Consider the following 20608-nt stretch of genomic DNA (forward strand, 5'->3'; position numbering starts at 1 on the left):
CGCGTGTCCGCCCCTGGGGCGGCAGCGCTCATCCGCCGAATACCTGGTCTTTATGCGCGCACAGGATCATAAACAGATGCAGATGTGTGTCGCCACGGCAGTGGCTAGAAACCACCCCCCCCCCCCGTACAGATGTGCCACTGTGTGTGCCACGCGGCTGTTACGCGCTCGGCTCTTCGCAGAAGCGCGCTGAGCTGTGCTGGGCTCCCTAGCAGACGGCGCAGACATCAAGGGCGAGTCAGATGAGGGCCGGGGCAGCCGTCCAGGCCCGCCCCAGACTGTTTTCCGTCCCTTTGAAGCTGCAGCCACTGAAGTGGTTCACTGAGTCTGGTTACGATTTAAGTCAGGCCATTGAATTTCATAGCTGCCCAGCATGAAAAAGCGTGGCTTCATCATCCAAGTACAAATTTTATTTAACAAAAAGAGACAACATGATTCTTCCAAAATGAAAACTGGAACCCCTGGGAGCTTGCGCGGCAGCCTGTGCTGTCAGCTCCCGCCACACCCGGGGCCGTGGGAAGACCCGCGCTGGGAACCCGATGCGCTTCCCGCGGACTTCTCCGGCAGGTGTGGACGTGCCGGCGTTTCTCATCTGGGAGGTGGGGGCTGGACCCCGCCGGGCGCAGCCTTCAGTCCCCTACGGCTCTGGTCGTGACTTGCTGAACGCTGTGGGTCTCACCAGGCCCTGAGAGGTGGTGGCGTTGAGAACGGGCCTGTCCACGAGCTGCACGGCGCCCGGGCCGTGCTCGCCGCAGGGGGCGCGCTCCAGCTCCAGCACCGTGATGGTGTTGGGGGTCGAGGTGCTGAGGAGGTGCTTCGGCACGAACAGGGTCACCTGGGGCCCGCGCGCTGGCCAGTAGCGGCCGAGGTTGAAGCCGTTGATCCACACCTGACCCTGGAGGGAGAGAGGGAGCGGGAGAACCGTCAAGTCCGATGCGCGGTCCGTCCTGAAGGGGGGGGGGGGTTCCTGAGGCAGGGGAGGTGAGCCACGTGCCCAGGAAGCTGCCAGGGCTGAGCACCAGGCAGGGCCCGGGGAACAGGTGGGAGGAACCGCACCCCTGCTGTCCCACAAGGCCAGGTCCGGGCACTGCCTGTGTCCCCGTGCCTGGCTCTCTGAGCTGGCTCTGCAAGGAGAGGTCTTGCCTTCTTGCTGTCCCCTCCAGGGGTGGCCTCGGGCACGCAGTACAGAGAACACAGGCCGGCAGCTCTCTCCGAACAGCCCCTCAGGACTGCTATGGGGGACGGGGAGCAAGGGGCCCCCGAGCTGCGGCTCTACTGCTGTGTTTGCTGTGTCTCGCTGCACGTCTGCCTCACGGAGCAGAGGCGGTCCTACCTGCTGTAAAGGGGAGCTCCGTCCTTAAGGAAACTGAATGAAGGCGGAGGAGAAACTCCTGGAGGAGGGCGGGCGCCCAGGCCAGTGCGGGCATCTGCAGGAGAGATGCCTGCGTCCCGGCCCGGGCCTGGGTTGGATCCCGGGCGCCAGCCCGGACTTTGCTTCCTGCTAATGCAGACCCCGAGGCAGAGGTGTGGGCCCCACTGGCTGGGGCTCTGCCACCCACATGGGGCCCCGCACTGAGGTCTTAGCCTGGGCCCAGTCATTGCAGCCATCTGGGGGTAAACCAGAGGATGGGAGTCTGTTTCAAACAGTTAAAAAAAAAAAACCAAAACCACTGCTTTAGATAAAGTCATTTAGAAAAAGAGCATGACCAATGCATAGCTCTCAGAACGCGCTCACTCTTGTTTTTACTGGGATGCGTTATCTCCATCCACCCTGAAATGTGTCTGCTGAAAGCCGCGGGGCCTTGGGCAGCTTCACTTTCAGGGCGGGGAGACGGGGAGACGGTGGCTGCCAAGGCCAGCTCGTGAGCGGGCTCCGGGCACAGCACACGGGGCACGGCACGCGCTGCCCGGGCCCAGGTGCTGTTCCTGACCCAGACTGAGCCACCTCGTCACCACGAGCAGGTGGCTGGTACCTGCCCACACCCCACTCCCACTTCCTGCACGCCCATGGGGCCGCCCCGGCATCCCTTGTGCTGGACGTGTGTGCCAACGTGGGGAGTCAGCCAGGCACTGCTTCCCGCAGTCCCCTTCGCCGGCTGGCTCTGGGTCAGGGCTGGTCCAGAGGGGACCTGGCCCGAGACTGGAAGGCAGAAGGGAAGTGGCAGCCACACTCATGGGGGACTCACAGGACCAAGAGCCCCAGGGGAGTGCCAGGCAGCCCCTCCTGGCTCTCCCTGCCTCCCAGCCAGCTCGTCCTGCTGCGTGCCTGCCCTGCTCACCTCACACAGGCGTCATTCCCAAAGCCCTCCCTGTGGGACCCTCGGTCCTCCTCTGGCTTCTGAGCTCGCTTCGCGCGTGCCCCTTGGCTCTGAGCCAGCGCGGCAGCCAGCTGCGCGGTGGTTCTGCCTCCGACTGGCTCCTTGGCCTACGTGCAAGGCCCGATTCCTAACGGTGGACACTCCCAGTGGTTCCACTTTCCACAACTGGAGCCTGGCTCTGGCCTCTCGTCCATCTCTCCCTCTCTCCGATCTATTTATTTATTTGGAAGGCAGAGTTACAGAGAAGGAGAGGCAGAGGCAGAGAGGTCTTCCATCTGCTGGTTCACTCCCCAAATAGCTGTAACAGCCAGGGCTGGGCCAGCCAAAGCCAGGAGCCAGGAGCTTCTTCCGGGTCTCCCACACAGGTGCAGGGGCCCAAGCACTTGGGCCATCTTCCACTGCTTTCCCAGGAGCATTAGCAGGAAGCTGGATGGAAGTGGAGCGGCCAGGACTTGAACTGGCGCTCTGCTGTGGGATGCTGGTGCTGCAAGCAGTAGCTCAGCTGCCTGCACTGCACTGCTGGCCCTGCGTCCCAGCTGTCGGCTATCAGACGTGCCACAGCCCACGCGAGCATTCTTGTCCACGCTGTGAGGGACACACATGGCCACTGCTGGGAACAGAACTGCTGGGATACAAGGATGCGCACAACAGTATTTTCAAAAGTTTATGGAAAATGGAATTAGATGTTTATTTGGGGTGCAAAAATTTCTGAAGCCCATGCTTACAAGGGGTCTTCAATAAGATGGAAAATGCGTATTAGTGAGAAGGAACCATGCACAGATTTCCAAAATTCTTTTTGCACCAAAGTAAACATCTTTAAATTCTATTTTCCCACCAACTTTTGGAAGCGCCTGTAATATTTCAGTAGCTACCACAAAACAGCTGCACAGGAGAACACAGCTTTCGCTCTTAGTGAATTTGAACTGGAACGGTGACAGCCATGTGCGCCGGTGGTCGCCACGCTGGGCAGCAGAGTTGAGGGCGGTGGGGGGCCTGAGAGACGCCCCACCGCGAGTCTGTGGGGTCAGTGCTGTCTCTGAGCGCTGCGGCCGCCCTGTGCCCTCCCACGTTCCTGCTGCCAGCCTCCTTCCCGGGGCCCGGGCCCGCGCCTCCCTGCCCTGGAGCCTGCCCGCCTCTGTCTTCTCTCACTCGTCTGGCTCCCCCCAGCCGTCTGCACATGCAGTGACCACAGGTGTGTCTCCCCTATGCTCAGGGACACATCATCATCCCAGGCTCCCACACGGTCCTCAGCCTGAAGCCTTGGGGAGCAAGGTCACGGTCGCCCCTAACACAGGGCTCTCTCCGCCACTCCCTGGCCCTTTAAGCTCCTATCATTTGCTGTTTGTCAGCTGTTCCCAGCTCTCCCCAGGCTCTACGAGGGGCTGGCCTTTGTCACTTTCGTTCGAGGCCAGCTGAGAAGATGCAGGGTCTTCGAATGGTGCACAATTCCACACGTTTTCGCACCACCACAAGCTTGTGCTGTAGCTCCGCTATTCCGTGGACTTCTGGAAACATCAGCTCGTAGATCCAATATGTGCCCGAGTGTTCAGTATCAAGTCACTAACGAGGAAACACTGTCCACGAGTCTGCCCCAGAAGACTCACTGAGAGGCGCCGTGACCATACTGCATGGTTGTCTGCCCCCACTTCCAGAGCTTTAAGGAATACCAGACACAGAAAGAAAAACAAGGGGCCAGCACAGTGGCCCAGCCAGGGCAGCCGCCGCTGACACGAGCGTCCCCCGTGGGCTCAGGTCTCTGCTTCTGACCCAGCTCCCTGCTGTGCTGGGAAGGGGCGGTGCATGGCGCAGCAGGCTGTCTCTGCCTGCGACACGAGCGTCCCACGTGGGCTCAGGTTCAAGTCTCAGCTGCTCCACTTCTGACCCAGCTCCCTGACTGTGCTGGGAAGGGGCGGTGCATGGCGCAGCAGGCTGTCTCTGCCTGCGACACGAGCGTCCCACGTGGGCTCAGGTTCAAGTCCCAGCTGCTCCACTTCTGACCCAGCTCCCTGCTGTGGTCTGGGAAAGCTGTAGAAGACGGCCCAAGTGCCTGGGCCCCTGCACCTGTATGAGAGACCCAGAAGAAGCTCCTGGCTCCTGGCTTCGGATTGGCCCAGCTCTGACTGTTGCAGCCAGGGAGTGAACCAATGGATAGATGATCTTTCTCTCTGTCTTTCCCTCTCTCTCTCTCTGTAACTCTGCCCCTCAAAGAGAAAATAAATCTTTTTTTTTTTTTTTTTTTTTTAAGTGCCTAGGAAAGCAGTGGAGGATGGCCCAAGTGCTCGGCCCTGCTGCCCACATGGGAGGTCCACATGGAGCCTGGGGCTCATGGCTTCAGCCTGGCCTCACCCTGGGTGTTGCAGCCATTTGAACCAGTGGATGGAAGACCTCTCCCTTCCTCCCTCCCTCCCTCCCTCTCTTGTTCTTTCAAATAAAAATAAAATAAACCTTTAAAATTTTTAAAAAACAGAAAAATGAAACATATGCATTTCTTCCTTGATTAGGACCAACAGAAGATTCTATTTTAAAAAGTGTATGCAGCTCTGATGTTTAAAATTTCTCTTCAGAAAGTTGTGCTACAACGGCAGGGGTGGGGTGGCTGCACACAGTGCTGAGGGTGACCTAAGGGCAGAAACGCGTTCCGTGGCCAAGCCTGGCTTCAGCTGACCGCGGCCTGGTCCTGGCGGACGCCCGTCCTCTGCCACTCTCCCCAAGGTGACAGTAACAGTTTCAGTAGACAGGAGGTTCCCAGAAAGGCCTGACCTACTTCTGTGCTGAGACAGATCTGTGTGTCTGTCTGTCTGTGCTAAATTTCCTAGCTAAGGACAGGCTTCTCATAAGCACTGAAGCCAAAGTTTCGGTGCTGTCTCCAGTCGTGGTCTAAAACACTTCACGTTTTCCAGGGGCTCCTCAGGGAGCAGTGGAAGGAAGCCGTCTACGCCGTGGGCGGCCTCCACGTGGAGGGACACAGCTGTGGTCTGAGGGCAAACGGCTCTCTCGCCACACCCAAGGCAGGAATGAGTGGGATCCCAACTTGGGGGAAAGAAAAGAAAAAGGAGAACTGTAGGGGACAAGGGCACCCTTGAGGGCTTGCTTGGAGACATGTCCAGCAGCTCTCGCCAAGCCCAGAGCGAGTGAGCTGTCCCCTCCTCCAGGACACCCAGGCCCCATGCTGACGCCGGGCACTCTCCCTGTGCCCTCCCTGGTGTCAGGGACATCAGGGTCTCTATCTTATGTAGTTGTTTATTTCAGATTTATCTATTTAAAAGGCAGAGCCACACAGAGAGGAGAAACACGGAGCGAAAGAGCTCTCCCATGGACCGGCTCACTCCCCAGACCCAGCCATCTCTGGGCAGGCCAAAGCCAGAGCCAGGAACTCCATCTGTGTCTCTCCCGCGGGGCCGGCAGGGCCCCAGGTACACGGGCCAGCCTCTGCTCCCTCCCAGGGGCATTAGCAGCGAGCTGGACTGGAAGCGGATCAGCTGGCACTCAAACCAGCGTTCCTGCGTGGGCTGCCGGTGGCATCGCCAGTGCCCCAGCGGCAGCCGCTCTCTCATTCTAGGACAGGCCCTAGGAGAACTGAAGCCGCCGGAAGCTCCACCTATTAGCATAGACGGTGAATCACCTCTTTGCCCATCAGATTGCCCTTCTCAGGGACGACCTCAGCCGACAGCAGCCACCCAGTCTCCTTGCGTCTCTGGAGCAAAGCTAAGACCTGGCACGCCAACAGCGGCTCCAGGCAGCGTGTGACATTCGTTACAAAGCCGGGGCACTAGAGCTGCGGGAGACGTCTTTTACTCCAAGCCTGTGTGTTTCTGTTTTCTGTTTTGTTACTGAGCCCATAGGCTTGTGGAGAAGAGTCCGATCCTCCAGCTTCCAGGGTCACGTTCATGGAGACAGTGGATCTCCGAGCGGGAAGCACAGCTGCAAACCCGCCCAAACAGTTCTCCGCGTGCCCCTGAGCTGGGGGCACGCTGAATCAGCGCTCCCACTCGCATTCTCGCAGTCGGAGGAGAGGCTGCAAAGACTTGTTCTGAGGCAGGGACGCGGGGAAGTGGCTGGGAGTGCCCACCTGGGGCCTAAGGAGCTCTGCCCATTCGCATTCCTTCCTGCTTTCTCTCTAAGAGCTTTCCCCATCCACTCGCCCACTCCCCAAATGCCCACAACGGCCTGGGCTGGAGCAGGCTGCATCCAACAGCCCGGACTCCGCCTGGGCTTCCCAAGTGGGTGGCAGGAGCCCAGGCACTTGCGCTGCCTCCCAGAGTGCACATCGGCAGGAAGCCGGAATCAGGAGTGGGGTCAGGACTCAAACCTACGCACTCAGATACAGTGACGCAGGCGTCTTAACCGCTGCGCCTAACGCCCATCCCTGCGGTCTTCCTGGAACCCTGGCTCCCCACCCCACCTGGGCGGTGCTGCTGGATGAGGAGCCGCGACCCAGCGCCGTCTCGGAAATTATAGGCTGAGCACACGGATGCTGTTGCGCACTGCCGAGGGGGGTGTGTTATGAGGTAACAGATACCATCCCCACGGCCACAGGTGCCTCGGCACGCGCTTTTCAGGAAAGCAAATGTTTACCAACTCAGTGAGAACAACAAGAGTCACCAGTCTCAGCAGTCAGCCTGCAGCGCAGGCCCGTGGGAGGGACCGAGGCCTCCTGCCGGTGGCCAGCCCGGCCCGCCGGCCTTGCGAGCGCGACCTCCAGCCCCCGGCGGGCCTTCCGACCAGGCGGCCCTGGCTCAGCCCGCGGCCTCCCGAGATCCTGACACTGAACCGACCACTCAGAGGTCCCGGAAACCGTGGGCACAGTAAACATCTATTGCTGTTTCTTTTCAGGGTGACTTGTGACACAGCGGGACAAACAGACCACATCCCGCTGTCACGCTTCCCCCACACCCGTCTCACATCACCTGTTTGTTTTCTTCCTGTGATCATCTGACACGACAGGTGGGTTACACCCGCCAGAGGTGTCCTCCACCCTGTGTAGACACTCAGCAGCCACCAAGTGCTTCCCTGTGTGGTCACTCAATGCCCCAAACCACAGCCTGGGCCTGCCACGTTCCCAGGTAGCGCCGGCTCTCTGACCGCACTGTTTGCCAGGCCTCTCCCGCCCTCTCCGGGGATTTCCCTGACATGGCTGGCTGTCTGCACAGCGTGTCCAGCTGTCCACTTTCATCCTGACGCCGCCTGCAGTGAGCAGGGCGTCCACAGTCAAAGAGCTGGCTCCCAGGAAGGTGCGGAGAGCTGAGCTGACTTAAGCCATCCAGGGGGCCCCTGGAAAGTCAGCGCCCCCCACCCTAGCGCGTACCACTGCCTCCTCTCCCCGGCCTCCTGCGGCTCCCACACCTCTGACAGCTGTCACTCACTGCGCAGCTGTACCACCACCCCCACAACGGCCGAGACCCAGCAGTGGACGCCGACAACGTGTCAGGAGCCCAGCGCGGGCGGCGTCCGGCCTGCTGGTCAAGTTGCCAGTCAGGACGCCCGTACTCCACGTCCGCGCGTGGGGTTTGAGTCCCGGCTCTCCTCCTAATTCAGGCTTCCCCACTGACACGCCCAACCCATGCGAGCGTTCCGCTTGGCCACGCCTAAACCGAGTCGCTCTCTGATCTTCCTAGAAATGGGGAGGACGCGGGCAGCCCGTGCCCCGGCAGGCCGGTGTGCGTGGCGGCGCGGTTCCCTCTGCTTCTCCCTGTAGTCCCTCTGAAAGCCGACGGCAGACACGATGTCACCCACACAGTTCTGTCCCCGTCTCCCTCTCCCGACTTGGGAAAGCAACTCTGAGATGACAAATTCGCTTTCGGTGGAGTTTCTGCTTTCTCGAGCCCTTCGGTTTATGAAACCAACACCCCCTGCTCAGCCCACAGAACACTCACTCTGTCGTCCAGAACGAGTGCTGCCCGATTCCAGAGTCGCAAAGCCACGCTGCTTCAGGCTGTTACACCACGGGGTGGGGTGTCTGCCTCCCTGTACAGAGTGGCTGGGTTCTGGCTCCCAACTCCACTCTCAACTCCAGCTTCCGGCTAACGGGCACCCTGGGAGGCAGCAGTGGTGGCTCAAGCACCTGGGGCCCTGCCACCCACGTGCGAATCCTGGACTGCGTTCCAGGCCCTGACTTTGGCTAAGAGCTAAACACTGTAGGCATTTGGGGATGGAGTCTTTCTCTCTCTCTCTCTCTCTCTCTCTTTCTTTCAAATAGAAAAAGAGAAAGAAACTAAATAAATAAGTAAAAATACTTTAAAACCACATTGTTTCAACACCACTCTACTCTGTTACACACCCAAACCTACTGCAAGAGGCTGACTACGAGGCTTACCCATGGCATCTGGGAAGCGCAATCTCCCAAGGCCCACGCGTGGCCCAAGCCCTGGAGCTCCGTCACACAGGGCCTCCTGCCCTTCCTGCTGACGCCCAGCAGACGTTCGTGTGACAATCTAGAAAGCCACTTCCGACGAGAGCTCACGGAGCAGCCAGGAGTGGCTGCCGCAGCACGTGAATCGCCCTTATCAGCGACCTCATTCACTAAATCAAGCTGTTTCTTCCCGGCCAGTGAGGAGCCGCCCAGAAGCCTGGGCCAGGGGGCTTGACGGGAGGCCGGAGGCGCACAGCCTTAGGAATGGCTGGAGCTGCCTAACCGTTCCCACTGCCAAAGCGCTTTTCCCAGAGGCCAGCACTCAGCATGCTGGGCGGTGGGGAGGGATCTGAGTCGGCTGAGCATCTGGGACCCCCGGAGTCGGCCCCGGACAGTCCTCAGGGGTAGGCCACTGCACGGCAGAGAACATGGTCTGTGTGATGTGCGACTGACGTATGTGCACCCCAGGATCTTCAGACCTATCACGCCAGGGCCCACTGATCTCCCAGATGGGCCGTGAGTACGTGTGTGTGTGTGTGTGGTTTTATGAGATGTAATTCATAGCCCATACAATCCAGTGGTTTTACATACACTACGGAGGGGCTGGCATTGTGGGGTAGCCGCAACGCCCGAGTCCCATAGGGGCACAGGTTGGAATACAGGCTGCTCCACTTCCTGTCCCAGTCCTGGCCAGGCAGCCATTTGGAGAGTGAGCCAACAGGTGGAAGATGTCCCTCTCTGTCACTGTTTCGAATAAGTAAATTAGAAAAAAAAAAAAACCTATGCCTTACCAGTCACTTCCCTTTCCCTGTTCTGGGTAACCACAAATCTTCATCTCCGGGGCCGGCGCTGTGGCATAGCGGGTAAAGCCACCGCCTGCAGTGCTGGCATCCCGTATGGGCAGCGGTTTGGGCCCGCTGCTCCACTTCCGATCCAGCTCTCTGCTATGGCTTGGAAAAGCAGTAGAAGAAGATGGCCCAAGTCCTTGGGTCCCTGCACCCACGCGAGAGACCCGGAAGAAGCTCCTGGCTTCGGATCAGCGCAGCTCTGGCCATTGTGGCCACCTGGGGAGTGAACCAGTGGATGAAAGACCTCTCTCTCTCTCTCTCAGAGTTAGAGAGAGAGAAGGGGGGGGGAGGGAGAAAGAGAGAGCGAGCAAGAGTGGGGGAGGGAGGGAGCGGGGGGGAGGGGAGAGAGGCGGGGGGAGAGAGAGAGAGAGAGAGACAGAGAGAGAGGTCTTCCATCCACTGGTTCACTCTCCAATTGGCTGCAACGGCTGGAGCTACGCTGATCCGAAGCCAGGAGTTTCCTCCAGGTTTTCCCACGTGGGTGCAGGGGCCCAGGGACTTGGGCCATCTTCTGCTTTCCCAGGCCATAGCAGGGAGCTGGACTGGAAGTGAAGCAGCACCCATACAGGATGCCAGCACTGGAGGCGGCAGCTTCACCCGTTACGCCACAGCGCCAGCCCCTCTGCCTGTCTTCTTGCCGCTCAACTGTTCGGTGCGCGAACACTCGCCCCTCTTTCTGCCTGACACAGGTACTGCCTTTGTTTCCCTCCCCCTCCCCAGCCTGTGGGCGACTCTGGCCTGCTCCCATTTGTTCTCTGTGTAGGGCGGCCCGCCGTGGCACCGACTGCGTTTATTCCCTCACTGCCACATAAGCTGCCCGCTGCCCGCGTCGTCGCACGCCCTCTTTTCTCGCTGAGGGGCAGTCCGCTGCATTTTGTTCGTTCAGTCTTTAGTAGACGGGCGTTGCTTGTCCATCTCTGGCTACTACGAGTGGTGCTGCTATGACGTGTGTTCTCAGGCTCCCGAGTGGCCATGCGAATCAAGTGGGCTTTCGGGGCCTGAACCCCCTGAGGCCTCCACCAATACTGTGCGTGTGTACTTCCAAGCGTGACAGGCGTCGTGTCCTAAGCCTCCTCCTGCTGCTGTGCCTGGACGGCACGGACAGGGCTGTTACTGGAGCACGGGGCTGTGTAGCTCCGTGTTGGAGAGCAGGGCCGCGGCACTGGTGAGCGCCTCCGGGCTGCGTCCTAAACTGGTGCAGGGCGTGCCACGGGGGAGACACGGCACTAGCTCAGGCCTCTTCCTAAAGCCACCACTGTCATCCGTGGCCTCCTCTAACACTGATCAGCTCCCACAGGCCCCACTCCAAATGCAACTGACCTACAACGTTAGGGACTGGGTTTCCATCACACAGATCCTGGGAACAAACAAGTCGTAGCAGAGCCTGCCCCAGGCATGGGCTCGAGCTCATCTGCCTGGGAAGCCCTGCACAAAACTGCCTGCCTTTCACACAGGCCTTCAGGACAGGCCACGCCCCGACCTGGGGCTCAGGAACCTGTCCCCCGCCTCCTGCCTGCGCACAAGTCCCCGTGACTTAGCTCTCCCAGGCTCCGGTGCCCATCTGCACCTGCGATAACACATCCCTCCGCCACGGCGTCCCTGCTGGCACTTTCAGCAGGCGATGTCTGCAAGGTGTCGGGCGGGAAGCCTGGGCCAGCACTCGGGTGTGACGTGTGACACCTCCACACCTGGACAGGTGCACCTCCCCGACCTCCAGAGCGCCCTACGCTCTTCCACTGCTGCACCTCGGCCTCTAAGGAGGCGGAGATGAGGCGAGGAAGGAAGAGAAACGTACTTGCTAGACACCAGGGGCGGGATCCACAGCGGCTGTGGCTTCAGGACCCCGAGCCCGTGGTGTCACTTAGCTAAGAAAAGGGAGCTGGCAGAGAGAAGGACAGGCCACGAGACAGGCAGCATGTGGGAGGGATGGAGACTTCAGACTTCCTCCTGAGGCAGGAAGTGAGGGTGGAGGCAGGCAGAGAAGTGACAGGAAGCTGAGGCACAGGGAGTCCCACCTGAGCGCACTCAAGGGGGCGGGGGAGGGCCAGTGGGCGACGGGAGAGAGACCAGGACCGCTGGAGAGCACCCGTGCTCCTGGCGGCTGGCGGCAGAGGGGCCGGGGTCACGGTGGCTGCTCTGGAGAGGCGTCCCAGCTGTGCTGTTACAAGTGGATCAGCAGAGGCCAACGGGGCAGGGCTGGACGAGCGAGAGAGGAGGGCGAGGGGCAGGGGCGTTACTGCTTCTTTTCAAAGAACAGGGCGATGTCTGGACTGAGGGGATACAAGCCCGTGGGCTTCTCTTCAAGCTTGGAACTCCAGAGTCACGTCGGCCACGTGCTGGCCACGCGGGCTGTCCCGCCACCACCGCCGACTGATGTTAGAGCAGACCCTCCAGCCCCAGAGGAGGCCACATGCCTTCGTGTCCTCTGGGGCTACGGCGGCCGCGGTGCCGGCTCCCTGTCAACTCTAGGAAACTGCCGCAGTGCGCGCGGTGTGCACAGCAGATTCCCACTGGCGACACGGACTCCCTTCTCGCCACGCCCTGACCACACCTTGCTGTCCCTAACGGCAGCCACCCCGCGGGTATGAGACGGAATCTCACCGAGGCTTTGCCCGGTTTTCTCCCACGATCAATGATGCTGAGCACGAACACTCTCAGTCCTCTTACTTCATGGCGGCTGTTCATACACTTCTGAGGTGAAACTCCGTTCAACACCTTTGCCCACTTTTTGATTGGGATTTTCTTCCTACTACTGAGTTGTAAGAGTTCTTTACACACTCCAGATACAAGATATTTGTTAGATACATGATTTGAAAATGATTTTTTTTCCCAGTCTGTGGCTTGGATTTTCATTTTCTTAATGTCTTTTGAGAACAAACATTTAACATTTTGATGATGTACAATGTATCAATTTTTCCTTTAAGGGTTATGCTTTAGCAGTTGGAGCTAAGAAGGCTTTGCCTAACCCAAGGTCATGAAAATTTTTCTCCTTCTATAATTTTTATAGAGGAATTAAATTAGAAATAAAAAAATAAGATGTGATTTAAAAATTCAAATTTACATGGAAATTCAACAACTTACTTCTAAAATAGTTGCTGGGCCGGCGCCGCGGCTCACTAGGCTAATCCTCCACCTTGCGGCGCTGGCACACCGGGTTCTAGTCCCGGTCAGGGCGCCGGATTCTGTCCCGGTTGCCCCTCTTCCAGGCCAGCTCTCTGCTGTGGCCCGGGAGTGCAGTGGAGGATGGCCCAAGTGCTTGGGCCCTGCACCCGCATGGGAGACCAGGAGAAGCACCTGGCTCCTGCCTTTGGATCAGCGTGGTTCGCCAGCCGCGGCGGCCATTGGAGGGTGAACCAACGGCAAAAGGAAGACCTTTCTCTCTCTCTCTCTCTCTCTCTCTCTCACTGTCCACTCTGCCTGTCCAAAATAAATAAATAAATAAATAAAAAATAAAATAAAATAGTTGCTGGGTCAAAAAAAGAAACCATAAAGGAAATTAGAAAATATTCCAAACAGCATGGTTATGAAAATAGATTTCAATAAACATCTTTGTAAAAGCAAAATTGTGTCCCAGCAGGTTAAGCCACAGCATGGGTGCCCGCATCCCATGTCCGAGTGCCAGTCTGGGTTCTGGCTGCTCTTTTCCAGCTCCAGCTAGTGCACGTGGGAAGGCAGTGGATGATGGCGTAAGCACTTGGGTCCTCTACCCATACGGAAGAGCTGGATGACCACATGGCCCGCTCTGGCTGTTGTGGGCACTTGGGTAGTGAGGCAGCAGTGGAAGATCTCTGCCTTTCAGGTAGATGAAATCAGTAAAATGCAAAAATAAATAAATAAAAGCATTTGTTTAACCCCCTGTGTCATCTGCCCTCTCCCCTTCCAGCTGTCAACGTATTTTCTTCCCGTCCCTCAGAGCCAGATCTCTGTCAGGACGCTAGGGCAATGCCTGTCAGGACGCTAGGGCAATGCCTGTCAGGACGCTAGGGCAATGCCTGTCAGGACGCTAGGGCAATGCCTGCCTTTGGCCTGGCTCACGGCAGCTATTTGTGAATCAGTGGATAGAAGATTCTCTCTCGCTCTCTCTTTTCTCTCTCTCTTTCCTTTTCTCTCTGCCATTCTGCCTTTCAAATCAATCTTTTTTAAAAACCCCATAATCATTAAGGGTAAAAAAGGTCCCGGGTTACAGAGAGAAAGAAGAGTCTTCCAGCGCCCCTGCCCCTGCTCCCGGCTCCCTCCTGTCCCGCCCGCTCAGCACAGTGCCGTGGGCTGGCCTGCTCCGGGCTCCCTCCTGTCCCGCCCGCTCAGCACAGTGCCGTGGGCTGGCCTGCTCCGGGCTCCCTCCCGTCCCGCCCGCTCAGCACAGTGCCGTGGGCTGGCCTGCTCCTGGCTCCCTCCTGTCCCGCCTGCTCAGCACAGTGCCGTGGGCTGGCCTGCTCCGGGCTCCCTCCCGTCCCGCCTGCTCAGCACAGTGCCGTGGGCTGGCAGAGGCTTCGCTCCACCGACCCCGGGGACTCCTTGCTGCTCGGTCCAGCAGGAAGACCGTGCCCGTCTTGTTTACCCTCTTGGCGGCACAAACGGCGCTTCCCCCGCTGTCCCCTCCGCCTCACTGTCACTGTGTCCCTCGCCGGTCAGCCTCATTCCTCTTCCTGCCGCTCGCTCCCTGCGGGGCCTCCTCCTCCCATGGCGCCCACACTAGCCACACATGGAGGACTGCACACGCACCCTCCCCGTCCAGACTCCTCCTCCGACTCCCCAGCCCACAGCTCCAGCAGCCTCCCGCCAGGACCTTGTCTCAGCTGTGCTCCCCCAAGTTCATGGTCATGTGACGGTCTCCGGAGGAGAGACGATCAGGCCACAGGGCAGCGCCCAGGGTGCGGTGAGCGCTCTTAGACAAGGCCCTGCAGCGCACGAGGCAGCGTCCCGCGGAGGGACCAGACACAGGTCTGCTGCTCGCTTCAGCTGCACTTTCTGCTGTGTTCCTGGAGCAGCCCAAATGACCCAGACAGCCCGGGACTCCATTTGTCTGCACCTGAACTCACGGTCCCGGTCCCCCCTCCCAGCCCAAGTCCCCTTCTGAGGCTGCTTCCCTCCCTGGGCCCAGCGCAGGACCCCAAGGGCTCTGTGAGACGAGTTCCTCTACTCGAGCCGCCACATCCAACCGGCCCCCCCTATCACACACCCTCCCCCATCGCAACTCATCTAATGTCACACACGGTCCAGGCAGCCGATGTCACCTCCATCTTGGCCAATCAGACAACGGACCAGCTCCCTAGGTGGTCAACCTGAATCTGCAAGTGCCCTCACCCAACCCGTTCTGCATACTGGGGCCGGAGGGCTTGCCACATCACCACGTCACATCACCGTGTCACATCACCACACCACATCACGTCACGTCACCGAGTCACATCACCATGCCACATCACGTCACATCACTGTATCACATCACCACGCCACATCACCACGCCACATCACCGTGTCATATCACCATGCCACATCACCACGTTACGTCACCACGCCACATCACATCACATCACCACGTCACGTCACCACGCCACATCACCACGTCACGTCACCACACCACATCACCACGTCACTCCTCTACTGCGTGTGTCTCAGCATAATGACAACACTTGGATGCAGTCTCCGCATTTACCACTTCCCTTTCAACTACAGGGCCCCTCTGTGCCATGCTGCTCACCCCTCATGTCTCAAACACCACTCCCTTAGGGGCTTCCCTGGCCTTCCTGACAAGTCTAAACCCCTCCGTTATGATCAACCCTACGCCCTCCCCTCTCAGCACCCTTCACAGATGCGGTTTTGTGTTTAATTTGTGCGGCTGGGCCAGTGTGCGCTCACTAGGCTAATCCTCCACCTGCGGCACCAGCACCCCGGGTTCTAGTCCCGGCTGGGGCGCCGGATTCTGTCCCAGTTGCTCCTCTTCCAGGCCAGCTCTCTGCTATGGCCAGGGAGTGCAGTGGAGGGTGGCCCAAGTGCTTGGGCCCTGCACCCCATGGGAGACCAGGAGGAAGCACCTGGCTCCTGGCTTTGGATCGGCGCAGCATGCTGGCCGTGGCAGCCATTTGGGGGGTGAACCAATGGAAAGGAAGACCTTTCTTTCTGTCTCTCTTTCTCACTCTCTAACTCTGCCTGTTTAAAAAAAAAAAAAAATGTGTGGCTGTATGATACAGGGCCACCTGTTCCACTAGACCGGAAGTTCCATGAGGGCAGCGGCCGTGTCTGGTTTCATTCATCAGTGTATCCTTAGCACATGGCACCGAATAAAAACCTGAACAAGTGATCGTCTAGAATGGACACGGGACTTGAAAGGGAGTTGATGAAGACACGTACGTCTTCAGAGCAGGAGAGAGAGCGATGGGGAGGTGAGAAGAGTCGTGCAGGCGGGGCTGAGCTGGACGTACAGAGCTTGCCATGGCTGGAGAAGCAGCAGACTCTCGCCACGAGTCGCCCTTACCCAGGGCCAGAATCTCCTCACGACCAAGAAACGTCCCTCGACTCAGGGCACAAGAGGCCTCAACTCTTAGAGGAAGCAGCAAAGTCATCGCTCACTAACGGAAGTGGTCGGTCAATGAAAATGGGCCAGATAGTGACACCACCAAGTTGGCCCTCGAATCCTTAAGGTCCTGCCACGACCCTGCGCCTGGGAGACGAGTGAACGCCCACAGAAACCCTCGGTGCCGCACCGTCACTCAGCATGTCATCAGCACTCCTCCTGGAGTTCCCACACCTACCTTGGTCCACCCGGGGAACGTGATAAAGGTGTCCTGGGGCAGGGACGGGACCCCGCTGGGGATGGAGAAGTTCCCAGTGTAGAAGGCTGGCAGTGTGTAGTTCCCGGGGCTGCAGGCCCTGGCGTCCTTCTGGCAGCCACCCCAGTCCCCCTGGAGGCTGCTCACTGCCCTCTCGGTGTCCAGGGGGAAGATGGTCCAGTTTGTGAGGATGTAGGAACCCAGGGTCAAGTTGGAAATCAAGCCCTGCAAAGTAGAATTAGCACAGTGAGGAGGGGGCTGGCGACAGCCTGAGGGCCTCTGCACCCTGGTCCTGCACTCCTGGGAAAAGGCCCCAGCAGGGGACGAGGGACATCGAAGTGACATGGATCTGGCTGAGGGCTGAGTCCCTGCTCCGGAAGGGGCGAACTTCCCACACTCTGAGAGGTCAGGGTGTCGCCATAAAAGGCCCGATTTCCCGCTTCTACAGAAGGGAGGTTTGAGCTGCCGGAGCACCTGACCCTGAGCCCCGGCCTTCAGTGTTGGGTTCAGGGCCGCTGCTAGAAAGGAAGACGGAACGCAGGAGGGCAGAGCAAGTGACTGGGAGGAGACAGGAGGGAGAGCAAGTGAACTGGGAGAGACAGGAGGGAGAGCAAGTGAACTGGGAGAGACAGGAGGGAGAGTAAGTGAACTGGGAGAGACAGGAGGGAGAGTAAGTGAACTGGGAGGAGACAGGAGGGAGAGCAAGTGAACTGGGAGAGACAGGAGGGAGAGTAAGTGAACTGGGAGGAGACAGGAGGGAGAGCAAGTGAACTGGGAGAGACAGGAGGGAGAGTAAGTGAACTGGGAGGAGACAGGAGGGAGAGCAAGTGAACTGGGAGGAGACAGGAGGGAGAGCAAGTGAACTGGGAGAGACAGGAGGGAGAGCAAGTGACTGGGAGAGACAGGAGGGAGAGCAAGTGAACTGGGAGAGACAGGAGGGAGAGTAAGTGACTGGGAGGAGACAGGAGGGAGAGTAAGTGACTGGGAGAGACAGGAGGGAGAGTAAGTGACTGGGAGAGACAGGAGGGAGAGCAAGTGAACTGGGAGAGACAGGAGGGAGAGTAAGTGAACTGGGAGAGACAGGAGGGAGAGTAAGTGAACTGGGAGGAGACAGGAGGGAGAGCAAGTGAACTGGGAGAGACAGGAGGGAGAGCAAGTGAACTGGGAGAGACAGGAGGGAGAGCAAGTGAACTGGGAGGAGACAGGGCGGCCACTGTTGATGGGAGGGTGTGAGGGCGCGGACTCTGTCCCTGTGCAGACCCGGGAGCTTGTCTCGATTCTGGGCAGCTTGGCAGGCCTCACGGGGACGGCCAGGTCTGAGTGCACCCACCTGCTGTGAGCGCCAAGCAGAGAACACTGTGCTGTCTGCAGACGAGGGAAAAGCTAGGACTTGCACTTAGAAGTGGCTCTGTCTGTCTTCCGGGGGCCAGGGCTGGAGTCTTCCTGGCTCTTCACTTTGCCTTCCCTGCCTTTCACATGGAACTCTTCCTTCCCTAGGGGACCCCAGATTAGTCTCAGGGTACCTTCTGACGCGAAGCCTCCACTGCCCATTAATTAACTCAACCAGCGTTAAGCAGCTCCTTGCTGGGAAGCAGGGACCCTGAGACTACACAATAGAGTCTTGGTCACTTCTGCTTAGTGTGGTCCATGCCAGCCGGGCAAGAAGGCCACTAATGATGGCCTGAGCACAGGCCAGCAAGAGAGGCTGCATCAGAGGCAAGGGTGGCCCATGCGTGGCAGCTACCTCAGAGCACAGCTGCTTGGCCCGCGAGGGTCAGGAAACAGCCCCAGACGCCTGCCTGCCCTCGTGCAGTGGGGTCCTTGCGCTCTGAGAGCCCCAGGGAGCCTGCATTCTCACTCCTCTGAAGCTGGCAAAGCGCCTCACAGAGGGAGCTTCCCAAGGGTAAAGCATGTTCAAGGTGCTCCTCGGAACCCAGGCGCACCAGGCTCCGGAGCCCGGAAGCTGGTGAGAAGCATTGCAACAGGAGGAGGCGTGCACTGTTCAGAGTCCCTCCTGGAGTGGCCCCCCAGGCCCACACAAGAGCAGACCAGATCCTCAGCTGGCTTTGTGGGTAAGGAAGTGCCTCTGGCGAGCAGGGTGGGTATTCTGAGCTGAGGAAAAGCACGGTGGTGTGGCTTCCTCCTGCTTTCTATAGGATGACCACACTCAAAGACAAGGCAGGCATCTGTTTGCAAAACTGCACTTTCTCAAACCTGCAGAGGAACTCAGCTCATCCAAACACCTGCATGCAGGCCACAGAACAAATCGGGCTATGTTTCCTCACCAAACTTGGAAAAGGGCGTGTGCTTAAAAACAAAACTGACTGTGGGGCCAGGGTTGTGGTGCAGTGGGTAAAGCTGCTGCCTGCAATGCTGGCATCCCATATGGGCGCTGGTTAGAATCTGGCTGCTCCACTTCCGATCCAGCTTCCTGCTAATGGTCTGGGAAGAAGCAGTGGAAGATGCCCAAGCACATGGGAGACCTGTAAGAAGCTCCTGGTGTTGGACTGGCCCAGCCCTGGCCATCGAGGCTATCTGGGGAGTGAACGAGCGGATGGACTGTCTCTCCTTCTCTGTCTCTCCCTCCCTCCAACTCTGGCTTTGAAATAAATATTTAAAAAAAATGACTCTCTGGTGTTAACTGTCTTGATTGTGCTGATCATTTCATAACATATACCTTAAAGGAAATTTATTTAGTACTGCGACGCTAATGGGTTGCAGTTTGTCACAGATGCGACAGGCGCTCAGGCCTGCAGGCCTGTCAGTCCCCGGGTGTAGCCTGTCCTACCTTAAAGTCGTTGATGGCTGTGCCGTAGTTCACGCGCCCCATGTTCTCCACGAGGAGGTCCAGCCTGGCTCCAGCCTTCCCCTGAATGCTCACCGTGAGCACTCTGTTTCGCTCCAGCACTCCCTGCGGAATCTGTGGGTTCAAGGCCACGTGAGAACTGAACCCAGGGAGGGGAGGAGGAGCAGAGGGCGGTGGCGGGCTCGAGTTCTTGCGTGCAGTCACTTGGCCTGCAGGGACTGCGACGATGGCCCTCAGCTCATGTCACTGACTCGGGTGCCCTGCTCCACGCCAGTCTCTGCTTCCTGCGCAGGGAAACTGCCAGCCACAGCTCAAAGTGTGGAGAGGCCTAGGCTGGGTCCCTGTGCCTGGGCTGCTTGGCTGCACATCTGTTTTTAGTGGGAAGGGAACAGAGGCAAAATTCCAGGAGAGGATTCCTAGCAGAGGGGACGGCCTTGTGTTCCCACAGCACAGAAGTCAGCCATTAAGAAATAAGGGGCTGGCGCTGTGGCGCGGTGGGTGAACGCCCTGGCCTGAAGCGCCGGCATCCCAAATGGGCACCTGTTCGAGACCCAGCTGCTCCTCTTCTGATCCTGCTCTCTGCTATGGCCCGGGAAAGCAGTAGAAGATGGCCCAGGTCCTTGAGCCCCTGCACTCACGTGGGAGACCCTGAAGAAGCTCCTGGCTCCTGGCTTCAGATTGGCTCAGCTCCGGCCATTGTGGCCAATTGGGGAGTGAACCATCGGATGGCAGACCTCCCTCTCTGGCTCTGCCTCTCCTCTCTCTGTGTCACTCTTTCAAATAAATAAAATCTTAAAAAAAAAAAAAAAAGAAATGGCTTCCAAATAACATGGAGAGATGACACAAAATCAGAGAAGTGAGATAAAATCAGGTAGGTGGAGTATTCTCACCTCAAAACACTTGCTCTGATCCGGTGAGCACAACACTTATGTAACAGGATGAGGACAAACGGCGGGTATTTTATCAGCAACATATTCCTAATATTTAAAAGGTCAGATTCTTAAAGACTGACTTCAGGCCAACCCCAAGTCCCTAAGACAACTCCCAACCTGGAAGCCAAGGTAAGGTCATCAGAAGAGAGCACAGATCTCAACGACTTGTCCCGCTGCCATGAAGGCTGCCGGTGACAGGAGGACGGAACATTTTAAGTTTTCTTGGTCAGGCAAAATCTTCCGTGTGTTCCTTCATGATTGGAGTGAGATGAGTGGAAATCCCAAAACAAGTCCGTATTTTGTGATGAAACAAGGCTCTTTGTGGATTTTTGTTAACAACTGTGAGTGACCCTGCAGAACACAGGGGCGATTTCCTGTGCAGGATGGTGGCACGCAGGTCAGTGGGCTTGAACAGTGGGGCATACGACACTGAAGTAGAAATGGACCCCGTCGCGGGGAAAGAAGGCACTTAAGGTTAACACTGGTCAGCCAGTGACGGCAGCCTGGGACAGGGAGGCCAGGTGAGAGTGGCCCTGTGCATAGCCATCAGGGGTCAGATGGGTGCGGGTGTGTCCTGTGTGGATGCGG

General features: G+C 58.2%; 1 protein-coding gene across 1 annotated transcript in view; it reads right to left on the reverse strand.

The window, feature by feature from the left end:
* Positions 1-388: 388 nt before the first annotated feature.
* The window catches only part of GLB1 (galactosidase beta 1), a 92820-nt gene continuing 72600 nt past the window's right edge, over positions 389-20608 (reverse strand). Inside the window, exons 14-16 of the mRNA XM_051818535.2 lie at positions 19071-19202; positions 16265-16507; positions 389-895 (exon numbers count right to left, since the gene is read on the reverse strand). Coding sequence (XP_051674495.1) covers positions 638-895; positions 16265-16507; positions 19071-19202 — 633 coding nt within the window. The 3' untranslated portion in view covers positions 389-637. The remainder of the gene's footprint in view (positions 896-16264; positions 16508-19070; positions 19203-20608) is intronic.

This window comes from Oryctolagus cuniculus, chromosome 4 (assembly GCF_964237555.1).
Source record: "Oryctolagus cuniculus chromosome 4, mOryCun1.1, whole genome shotgun sequence".
Taxonomy (NCBI): Eukaryota; Metazoa; Chordata; class Mammalia; order Lagomorpha; family Leporidae; genus Oryctolagus; species Oryctolagus cuniculus.